We start from the raw sequence: 11,918 nt of genomic DNA, 5'->3' as shown, positions 1-11,918 counted from the left end.
AGAACAAGCCAAAGCACACGACATGGTCGCTCTACCGAGCCCTAGTCATCCATGGCAGTGGCGGTGGCTCCCAGCCTCGAAGGCCCAGGCCGGAAAGCCCCAGGCACAACACCCTGCCGCCTCGGCTTCCGCGCCATCCGCTCGAGGAGTTCACGCGCGACCGCGGCCGCCGCAGCCGTCGCCGCCTCCTGATCAGCTCCCGAAGTCGCCGCCGCCGCCGTTGCCTTAGCCTCCACCGGTGACCGGTGCAGCCTGCACCGGAACGAGCCCGGGTGCGTCGTCGGCGCGCACAGGCAGTACTTCCCGGCGGGCGAGCCGGCAGCGGCGGCCTTGGAGCACGGCGGCGGAGAGGAGCTCATCGCGGGTCAAGCTGCTACTAGTTGCGGGGTCGCGAGCGATCTGATCAGCTGGTGATGGTGTGATGCCGACCTGGTCGGTGTTGCTGTGGGCTGTGGCTCCTCTGCATGCGCTCGGGCAGAGGCTTCTCGCGGTTGTTCGAGTTGATTGCAACGGGCTCCTTGTTTTGGGGCACAAAAGGGTAAAACTGCAACGGGAGAGCCTACAGAAAAGGTGTGTTTATCTAAAAGAAAAGATAGGAAAATAAGCAATCGCAACAAGTTAAAAGTTCAGTGCAGGACAAAAATGTTAAAAGAGCCTTTTTTTTCCCTCTTTCTTTTATCCTCGTGTAAAGCAGGCACTACGGACATGTGGTGACACATATGCGTAGCCATACTTGGTACGCTTGTGAGTAACTCGATTATAATCCAATTTTAGTTAGCATGACATTTAGCCAAACATGGGCCCACCAGTCAGCCTCTCATCCTTCCCACTTGGCCCCCTTGCAAAACCACACCAGGCCATCATTCTCTTACGAGAAGCACTGTATAAGCTAAGATCACTGTATAATATATATATGTAGTCGCCAGAATCATCGAAGCTGCATAGTGTTTAGTACATATGAACACTAATGCTGGCTAATTAATTGCAATGTAAATACAGGTATAATACGCCCTTCTGTTGGACAATGTGACCTAATTAAGCTAGCTGATCTGAACATCTGATGCTACATGTGATTCGTCTTCACATGTAGTACTGCGGCCTCGCCGGGCTCTTCAGGAACGCCCTCTCCTCCACCGGCAACCTGTACGGCGACGAGGCCAGCAGGATCTCCTTGGCGTCGTTCCTCCGCCGCAGCTCCCGCGCGTGCACGACCCACAGCAGCACCGCCAGCAGCACGCCGGCGGCGGCGCCGAGCAAGCCCCGGAACACCTGCCCGCTGTACCGGCGCAGGCCCGGGCAGTGGTCGTCGCCGATGGACCGGAACGTCTCCCTGACGAACGTGCAGTCCGCCAGCGCCACCAGGACCGGCCCGTAGTGGTAGAGCCCGTAGCTCACGTTGGCCGCGCCGGCCAGCTGCGCGTACATGGACGGCGTGACGCGGCCTGGTGTCGCGCACACCTCCGCCGCGTCCGCGGCGGCGGCGTCGCACACGTAGCCCCGCCACGCCTGCGGCGCGGCGTCGGGGGCGACCTCGCCGGGCGCGCAGGCGCGGTCGCGGAGGTCCGGCGTGTAGGGGTTGCAGAGCAGCGGCACCGGCGGGCCGGACTGGTTGTAGTTGAGCGGCGGGGGCACCTGCGGCGGGAAGTCGCGGTTGGACGCGTTGGACAGCGCGCCGTTGAGCACGGCGACGAGCTGGTAGTTCACCTCCTTGCTCCGGTCCAGTGCCTCCGTCGCCGCCGCGGTGTCCACGCACGGCAGGATGTCATCCAGCGCCGTGCGCGCCTGCGGGTGCGCCACCCACTCGCCCATCGCCACGCAGGTGTCGCCGACCACGCTGCAAACATGGCACGCACGCATTCTTTTCCTTTAAACCCACGTTACAAAACCAATGTGCGAAGTTGCGAACCGTGTAGAACAAAACAATCCATGCGCCATCCTACCAATAGGCTGTATATGAAGCATTTCACTACTAAATGGAACCTTTTTTAGTAAAAAATTCTTGAGGCAGGTAGCAATTCAGGATGCTCTGATCTGTACTTTTTTTTTTGGATACTGCTGGGGTCTGTACTTTGTAGTGTGACCAGATCACCAAACTGGAGTGGAAGTGACAGTGTTAACTTGTAAGCAACAGGTAAGTAACAGCAAAGGCACTTACTTGTGCAGGAGGAGAAAAGTACCGCACAGTACAAACGTCCCGGTAACCAGGACCCACCCGAAAAACACCAACCTGCATGCCGGTAAAAAAAGAAAGTAGCTTTGGCATCAGATTTTCATGCGAGTGACGAAGCATTGAAGCCGTGTATTGATGCTTACACGTAGATGATCGACTCCAACCCACAAAGCGAGAACACTGCAAAAAAAAAACACTGTAAGCAGATAGGGAGATGAATAAAAAGACATCACGCATTGAACTGTTTCTGGTAAACCCTGAAATATTAAGAGGTGGATTAGTAGTATAGGAAGAATTAATGCTTATTATTGCTCACCAAGGCCAAGAAAAGCAAGGATTAGCATCGCCGCCGCAACGACAATCAGAACCTTCCTTCTGCAATGGAGCAAGAGAACAAAATGACTTTCTTCTAGGAAAAGAATAAGGACAAAATGATTAGGAACATGTCCATGGGATTTTCTTAATTTTTTTCCCAAGAAGCAAACGACTGGAGATGGATGCTTCGATCGGTAACGCACACGGTCTCCAGGGCGGCGCGGATCTTGGCGGCGTTGCTGGACGTGCGGGCGGCGAGCACGTCGGCGGCCGCGCCCACCTTGCGCACGACGTCGTCGATTTTTCCCTTCACGTTGGCGGGCAGCGTGACGGGCCCCACGCCGGCGGCCTTGGCGGTCTCGAGGAACCCCGCGAAGCTCCGCAGGTTGGCCACCGTGTCGCCCGACTGCCGCACGGCGTAGTCCACCGTCGCCGCCGTGCTGCCGTGGAAGCGGCCCTGCCCGTCGTACAGCACGGCGCACCCGACGCTGCGATAGCCGATGGATGACGAGAGATACCGGTTAGTACTGGATCGACGCGGTGAGTTGTAGGGGAGGGAGACGAAGCGGGGAGGCGGTCGGAGGGAATAATTACGCGGCGGCGGCCGTGGCGGCGAGGAGGAGCACGAGCGAGACGACGAGGCAGGCGCGCGAGTAGTACGCGTCGCCGCCGCCGCCCGGGCAGCAGCAGAAGCAGCAGCCGGCGAGGAACAGGGCAATGCCGAACACGACGAACCAGACCGCCGCGGCGGCGAAGACCGGCGCCGCGGTGAAGCCGATGGACTGAGGAGGATCGCGGCGCCGGAATCGACAGAGGAATTCGATCAGGACCGGACGCGAGAACGAGACGACCCGCCAAGCAAGGCGGATCTGGAAGAAGGCGGAGATGGAAGGACTCACTGCCCAGTAGTGCTCGTTGCTGATGTTCCATCCGCCGGAGTAGTACCTCAACCCGTCGAGGGGGTCCTTCCGGTGCGTCTTCTCCGCCGCAAGCACGAAGGACGAGTTCGCCTCCGCCGCTGCAGACGACGATCCCAACATCTCGCCAAAGTTATTAACCACATTTCGAGTTCTCGAGGCATCGAAGGCACGGCGATAAATCAAAGCGAGAAGAAAACCCCCCAACCCCAACCTGATGCATCGGCCGCGAGCAAGGACGCGGAGACGAGGAAGAGGAGGACGACGGGAGCCGCGCGACGCGCCGCCACGATCACGGCCATCGTGGCCGTGGTGGGAGGAGTTGTCTCGGACTCGGCTCGGAGTCGGTTGTTGCGGGTCAACACGGCGTCAGTCAGTGGGAGTTCAAACGGCGGGGCCGGGGCGGAGGACGGGGCCTGGTTGGGGCCATGAAATCCCGAGGGACTGACTGTTCGGCTGGTTGGTGGCGGAATGTTCGGTTGCTTGGAGATTTGGGAACAAGCCGCAGGGGATGGAAGAAGAAGAAGACGTCGTGGTCGACGAGGAGGTGGAGGTGGCTTGGCAGATTACAGCTAGCTCGCGTTACTACTTGCTCGCGAGGAAACGGCCGCGGTTCTTGAGCAAAGCTCTCGTTTTTCTCGTACTCTTTCTAAACGGGAAAAAAGTTTCGATCTTTTTTTTTGAAAAAATGCGGGTTAAGAAACAGGCGCAGATTCAAATAGGAATCGAGTAGAGTGCAGCACGTTGTTGGCGGAATAATTGTTGCGCGCTCCGGGATTCACGACGCGGTTCGCGGGCGGACGGAGAGCGTGCATGCGCAATCGCAGTTGACGTTTGCGCGGGGGGATCGTGCGCGGGCCATCCGGCCATGTGAAGGGGCGTGGTTGATGGCATTAATTTCTGGTTTGAATCGAGTGGCCACGAAAAAGTTCGAAAGTAAAAATTCTCTCCCTGCTATCTTAATTAATTTGATCCATCCCTTTAACGGGTGATGAATGATTGTTCGTTGGAGAATTCGAAGAATTACAAGCATTTTCAATAGCTTTTCAAAAATTTACCCTCTAAATCATCATGATTTAAAGAGTTATTTGATTAAAAATCATTTTCAATATATTTGTACTCTCTAACAGCTTTTTTTATATCTTGTGCGTAGACTAGAAAGACTAGCGAGAAATTCAGAATAGAGAAAATCTATATTTAAATATTCAATTGAAGAGAGGATAATTTTTTAATAAAATCTTTATTCATAAAAATATAAAGAATCTCTTAAAGATGATGTAAAATATTTTTAGGTCCCTCTCACGTTTCTTCTTCTCCTCCTCCTCTATCCTGTTTCTTCTTCTTCCTCTGCCATCACCTGAGTTTAGTCCACCTCTCCATGAGTCGCCGCTCATCTCCCTCGCACCTGTGGAGCCTCCATGGGCGCCTGCCCTTCGACACCCGCTAAGCACTCGTGCTACTATTCCGGCGATTCCTTATCGTCAGCACTATCAGCAGTCTCTTGCCACCAGCGATGCCTCCCTCCTTTACTGCTGCACCTCGTAGTCCTCGATCCACCACGAGTCATCCCTTTTTAAGCCCGCTGCCATGAAAACCTCCATAGCAATCAAAATTCCTAAACAAATCTTTACACCTCCTCCAATAATTGCATATAAGCTACCTCATAGAATATTTTTTATATTTTAACAAAAAGGCGATATGTCCAGCAACTGAGTGTAGCAGAGATGCGTATGCTGCGTTGGTTCTGCGGGCATACAAGAAGGGATAGAGTCCGGAACGAAGAGATTCGAGATAGGGTCGGTGTGGCACCTATCGAGGAGAAGTTAATCCAACATCGGTTGAGATGGTTTGGTTGAGATGGTTTGGACATGTACGACGGAGGCCTCCCGAGGCGCCGGTGCGTAGTGGAGTTTTAAAGCGGGGCGATAATGTTAAGAGAGGTAGAGGTAGACCTAGACTAACTTGGGACGAGACGGTTAAGAGAGACCTTAAGAAGTGGAATATCGCTAAGGAATTAGCTATAGATAGGAACGCTTGGAGATTAGCAATTAACGTACCTGAACCGTGATTTTTGTTACTTTTTGTTTAACTCCTAACTCTTCCTTTGGCTTGTGCCCTTTTTGTGTTTCTTATTCTTGTTTTCTGTGGGTTTCATCTCTAGCCTACCCCAACTTGCTTGGGACAAAAGGCTAAATTATTGTTGTTGTTGTTGTAAAAAAAGAGAGGAACTATCTCTTGATCAAGAGATAGATCGAGAGACAGTTCATACACGCATTTTAAAGTTACGTGGAGATATATACAGGGTCATTCATATTATAAGCTATATTCTAAAAATCAGATTACTGGAAGAGTTGTTTTCTAAAGTGCTCAGAGATAATAGCTTATAGCATTGGAGGTGGCTTTACTCGTCGGTTTCTTCCTCCGACATCAAGCGGAGATATGTGTACGTTTGGACAGCTTCACGATAAATTGAGCACTGTGACTTTGTACATCATAACTCCACATGTCCTATAAGAACTTTTTTTTACACCGATAAGTTCCTTTTGTATTTTAGGATCTCATCCAACTGTAATCCAACAGTGTAAGCTTAGCTATCTCTTAGATTACACGTGTCATCATATGTGGAGGGATGAAAAAGAGAAGAAAAAAAACAAGCTATATATACGCCCATAGTAGTCTTTGCTTAGAAAGCGTGGCTGCTAACTGCTATAGCCAACCTAACCGTCCGTTGCTGACTTTTTTCCGACTATTCACGATATAACCATGCAACTATTAACTAAAAATAATAAGAGACAATTTTAGATATAGTCTATTGAAAAAAATTTAGTAATATCTTTTAAATGACATCACTACTATAAAACTATTTTTTAGGATGGGTAAAAACATATTTCTAGGAATAAAAAGTTTTACTAATATATTTCAAGCAACTAGAAATAGCTATTTCCAGAGACGGGTAACACGTCCATCCCTAAAAATCTATTTATAGGGGCGTGTCATGGCCTAACCCACTCTTACAGATCAACCGGTCCCTAAAAATCAATTTGTAAGGGCCGGTCATGGCATGACCCGCCCTTACAAATTAACTTTTGGAAAATAAAAAATATTAATAAAGCTTGAAGATAAAAATCCTAGCTGTCGGTATTTTACCAGCACGCCCACCGAAGGATACCCCCGAGGTGGTGAGTTTGTAGGTAGGATGTCGCCGAGATCAGGAACTCGATGGTGCAAATGAACACAAGGTTTAGACAGGTTCGGACCGCCGAGAGCGTAATACCCTACGTCCAGTGTGGTTTGTGTTGCCTTTGATGGTGATTGTCCCTAAGGAGGTCCCTGTCTGCCCTTATATAGTCTTGGAGGACAGGTTTACATGGAATTTCTAGTTGGGTACAAGCTGAGGATTCCTACACGAGTACTTCTCAGACAGTGTCCTACCATGTCTAACTAGATTCACTGCTGTATGAGTAATCCTGTTACATTACGAGTAGTTACAACAGATGTAGAACGTGGGTCATGTCCTATCCCGTATCCTTAGAGAAGTATGCTACGTGTACAGTCCCATGTACCTGGATCTGACACTAGCCAACCGGCTACCACCACAAACCCCTCTACTACCGAGGTGTAATTTTTTTGATGAAATTTGCACACTTTGTAAACCGGGATTCGAACCGCTTACCTCAAGACTCGTGTGTAGTCACTTGTGACTCTATAAGGTAAGCTATTCTTTTATATTAACTCTGAAATTGATTTGTAAGAGCGGGTGATGCTATCACCCATTCAAGAAATCCATTTCCGCCATTTCCATTGGCGGGTGATGCCATTATTCGTCCCTGAAAATATCTTTCTATTTTATTCTAAAAATTTATTTAAATCTTTAAATATAGCAAAATAAATTAAAAAAACTTCTACACTATGATTATCGTGAACTATAGATATAAAAAAAATATGCTAAGTATATATTTCAGTGTATATAAAAGTGAAGGTTATGGAAACCTCAAAGTATGATTTGAGTTGTAGAGATACTGTATAGTCATAGCTATCAGAGAACTTGTAATAATTTTTTGGATAATTTTTTGGACCACTAACTGACATTAAATGAAAAAATTATCAACTACAAAATTTTAGATCTTATCAATCTCTACAATTTTGGTATAAAGTTTGACTTTATCCGAGATCATATGAAAAAATATTAACTTTTCTTTATATGAGACCATTTGTAGGGGTGGGTCATGCCATCATCCGCTTTTAGAAATGAGTTTTTAGAAGCGGGTGAAGCCATCACCCGCCCTTAAAAATAAATTTATAGGAGCGGTTGATGGTGTCACCCGCCCCTAAAAATGGTGGTCATTTCTAGGGACAGGTGACGCTATCACCCACCTCTAAAAATACATTTTGATACTTCGTACATGGATGAATTGCTACGGTAACCTCGTAGGAACCACTGAATTGCTACAGGAGCGGGTGAAGCCATAGTTCGTTACCACCTAATTTCGTGCGGCCAGTCAGCGTCGAAGCAACCACTGCATACTATTTAAAATCCTCGTTTTAATTTAATTACTAGCTCGTCGCGTACGCCAAGCTGCAATATAGTCTGTACATAAATATTAAATAAACAGTATGGCACGTTCCGATTTTTCTTGGGCCGCAAGGTTAGCTGCTGGCGTGCCTCCTAACCCGGCCCAAGCGACAAGCGGTTAGGTAGCGGCGCAACAACCATGTGTGAGTGTGAGTGTACAAAAGCTGCCGCCGGCGCTCGCTCGCTCGCTCGCTCGAGGTCGCTGCGACGCCGCCGAGCTTTCGGCGCGCGCTCAGGCTCCACACGTACATGACCGGCAGTGTGCCAACTGCCAATGGTCAGGTGCTATAATCCATTAGCGGTCCAGTAACTGGTCCAAAACAGCCCACCAAATCCGGCCATCTACTTCTTTTTTAGTCCGTCCCGCTTCAACGAAAACAAAGGTGCCATAGTAGAGTGCTGGACCACGTGCAGCATGAAGGACGTATCATGAACAACAGACGAACTCTCGAGCTCCATGGTCAGGTGCTCATGTTAGCAACTTTCTGTTTGTTTTTTTCTCTCATTCTCATATTATACTTTAGGGTGATGATGTTCACTTCTATTTTAAAAAAGAGCATGAGTAAAAGCAGAGCTAGTATATTCAGCATTATGAAATATCAGTTTCCACATTTCTTCAAATCTGATTCCACATTTCAAATAAACTAATTCAACGTTTTATAGGTAATGTTGAAAAAGTATGTCTAAAATGTTGGAACGATATATTCACAATGTTGAAGTGGTGCATTCATTTTGTTGATTTTCTAAAGAATAAATAACATAAAAAATATATTTAAATTGGATCTCATTTTGTCATATTAATTCTAAATAATATTTAGGTTTAATTTTTTTTAAATAAGCACTACCTTCATCCCAAACTATAGCTATTTTAGGTTTTCTCCAAGTCAAACCTTCTAAAGTTTGATTGTAGATGATTAAAATATATAAAAATTGATAACATAAAAATAATATTAGTTTATTCACAATGAAACCACCTATCGGGACATGTAACATTTTCTATGTAAAAATAATTACTTTTGAAGTTATTATTGGTCAAATATGAAAATATTTAACTTTGATCAAATCTAAATATTGCTATATTTTGAGACGGAGGTAGTACACGGTTTGAGAGATGAGGCCATTTGAATATCCGGTTGACAATAAAAATCACAACTCGCAGCTGCAATCAGGGGTTGCCACGTGTCTTCCTTTCCTCCTCTTGTTGTGAAGCGCTTGCTCGCTTGGATGGGATGCCTCAGGCTGCAATTCGGCTGGACGTTGGATTAATACATACATGGATACGAATCTTAAAGCGGAAGTTAGATAGTTATCTAGATATGTAGGATTACCGCAATCGCCGGCGCAGCGTCTGGCGGGCCACGCGCACGGTCTATTTTCGGTCCACCGGGCCCACGTAACAAGCGCCGCCCGGCCACGCAGCGCGTGGGCCGCTCTGTCTCAGCTTCCTCGTCCGTGGTTACGTTGGGCTGCAACGCGTTACCTTCCCCCCGTTCGGCCTGGCTGGATCCGTGGTGCTTTTCGCTGGGCCGCACGCTCGTCCGCGTGGGCTCGAACGGGCAGGGCTCTTAAACTGTTTTTTATCTATCAGTAAACAGTGAGAAAGAGCTGAGCTATTGGTCATGGACCAACTAATGGGCCTTGAAGGAAGCATGGGCCGGACTCTGTCCTAGGGAAGCTCTGGCAACGAACGCATCCATACAAAAACAGAGCAGCAGAGAGGAGGGCGTCCAAGACCAGAACGCCGGAACTGGTGGCGAGTCTCTCTGACTCGATCCCAATCTCTGCCCTCTTCTTCCTCCCCAAACTACTATCCCCTGTTTCCAGGGCGTTACAGAAACGGGGTGATTGCTGCTGTACTTTGGTTAGTTCTTGGTTCAACTAAACATCGAGGTTTGTGACTCTCGCTAGTATCCATGCCTCGGAGAAGAACTTCTCCTTCAGACAGTGTACTACTTGATTCAGCCGGCCCAACACTACTTTAACTAAAGTTGAACCGTATGCTTAGAATACATAACAGTATCATACAGTACATACCTTCGTGAAGTACCTGCCTATATTTCAATTATACGCCGTCCAAGTCTCCTAGGAAGGAGAGGAAAAAGAAAAGAAAAGAAAAGGGCCAGGCGACCCATTTTGCGATTAACCCCTCCAAGTCTAAGGTACCGTGCCAGTGGCCGCAATCCGCAACCAAGCAGCAGGGGGCCACAGGGAGGGGCCGGCGCACCGCATCCCGCCCTACGCGGGCTCCGATGCGCGGCACGTGAGGCGGCCCTCCCCGCATTAACCTTGTGTCAGACGCCCCTCACGTGGCGGGCACCAGCCGGCGCCCCCGCCCCCACCACGCCACGTGTGCGTGCCCCCCGGATTGTCTACGCAAAGGGCGTGCGCGCACACGTGCGGCGGGCGCACATGCACGCCCGGCGAAAGGTGAAAGGCAGTAGGCAGGGGGGGATCTCGTGGACCGGCATCTCGCATGCTTCGTCGTCCACGTCACGATGCAGCCACCCGCTAATCCTACCGCTCGCTCACCGACACCTGGGTCCCGACTCGTGAGGCCCCACACGTCAGGGTAACGGTTAGAGAAATGATCAAATGGTCGTCCGTACGATTTGAACGCCTTTTGTTAACTCGGCGGGGCGATTTGACCAGAGAGTAAAGCCCATGAGACCGACAAAGCGGTGTTAGAACCAGGAAAGATTATTCTGACGATACTCCCAGCAGCAAAGCTCCCTTCGCTAGGGCTCTTCGACGATAAAAATATCGGGTCTGCTCGGGCGTTGTGTGACCCAAGCTAGGGTTCATGATTATAGGCCACCTGCAGCTAGAAACAAGAGACAACAACATCCATTGCTTCAACATCACTCTGGGCTAGATTAGGAGTAGTAGTGTCCTAACACGTCTAGAAAAATACTACTAGCGAATATTATTACTAGCTGCTAGTCCTAATTCAGCACCAAGCTAAGCCGCCGTCCTTGGGTCAAATCCTATAGAGCTTAAGGGCTTATTAGAGTTGGAGCTATGGAGCTCAAATAGGCTTGGATTTTTGCTATTACACTTCATCAGTGTTTCGAGGACGAGAAATGCTTCGAGTACAGCCATCTGAGTACCTATATAGCAATGTTCCTTCAGAATATGTTCCAAAATCCAGGTGAAACAAACTTTCAACTTGACGTGAAGTTTCAGGTTTAGACAGCTTAAAGTTCAACGAGTCCCCACCTGTCTGGATACGGGGACGCCAAATCCAAATTCGTGGGATTAGTTAAACTCAAGGCAGATTGTGAAAATCCCTAGAGCAATTCCTAGTCCAAACACACTAGAAAGTTTGGAGCGCGCACACAGCGTAACGCATCACCTTTTTTGGTTTAGGGAATCTGAACACTCTGAAGAATGGCAACATTGAAGCAAACAGAATGAGAATCTTACTGTAGGTTTCTGATTATCCATGCATGCCAAAAATACCCTGCACCGACCTCAGCCACATGTCATGCTCAACCGCCCCGCTCTAATCTCCTTTATGGACCTTCAGCATCATCATTACGTGTAAGAAAATAAAAGGATGACGAAATGTCTTTTCCTGAAATGCATCATAATTTGATCAAACTAGAGGAACTAAAAAAACAGTTCTTTTCCTGCCTAAGACCAGGTACAAGAGGCAAGAATAAATACAATCATGGTCAAGATACCAATAAAGAACAGTTCAGATATGAAACTGAGCAATTGCTTTTGTTAGATCATGTTACTGCTTCATGTCTGTTTGACTTCCAGAGTTGGAGACCAATAAGATGGTTTAAGGAGTCCCTGTCCATCAACTCACCCTTCCCAGGGATAATGGACCATTCTCTGCAAAACAGTTCAGGCTTTTTTGATGTATCATCAGAAAAATCACATCAACCATCGGATCGATGGTTCAGAGCCATGTCAAAGCTTCTAGAGTGCGACATGA

At 48.5% G+C, this 11,918-nt stretch overlaps 2 protein-coding genes across 2 annotated transcripts; both read right to left on the bottom strand.

Annotated features, from left to right (window-relative positions):
* Positions 1-41: 41 nt before the first annotated feature.
* LOC112885112 lies at positions 42-359 on the bottom strand. The gene has a single exon (XM_025950789.1). It carries the CDS (start codon positions 357-359, stop codon positions 42-44), a length of 318 nt encoding a protein of 105 aa, XP_025806574.1.
* Positions 360-885: 526 nt separating this feature from the next.
* Positions 886-3,957, bottom strand: LOC112892062. The gene is made up of 8 exons (XM_025959133.1): positions 3,617-3,957; positions 3,385-3,503; positions 3,080-3,267; positions 2,689-2,973; positions 2,487-2,545; positions 2,314-2,350; positions 2,156-2,227; positions 886-1,834 (listed from the first exon to the last, which is right to left on the bottom strand). The coding sequence occupies exons 1-8, from the start codon at positions 3,702-3,704 to the stop codon at positions 1,081-1,083; spliced, it is 1,602 nt and encodes a 533-aa protein (XP_025814918.1). The 5' UTR covers positions 3,705-3,957; the 3' UTR covers positions 886-1,080.
* Between the last annotated feature and the right edge of the window lie 7,961 nt (positions 3,958-11,918).

Source organism: Panicum hallii, chromosome 1 (assembly GCF_002211085.1).
Source record: "Panicum hallii strain FIL2 chromosome 1, PHallii_v3.1, whole genome shotgun sequence".
NCBI lineage: Eukaryota > Viridiplantae > Streptophyta > Magnoliopsida > Poales > Poaceae > Panicum > Panicum hallii.
Note: the sequence above shows the minus strand (reverse complement) of the source record. Positions and strands in the feature narration are given on the sequence as shown.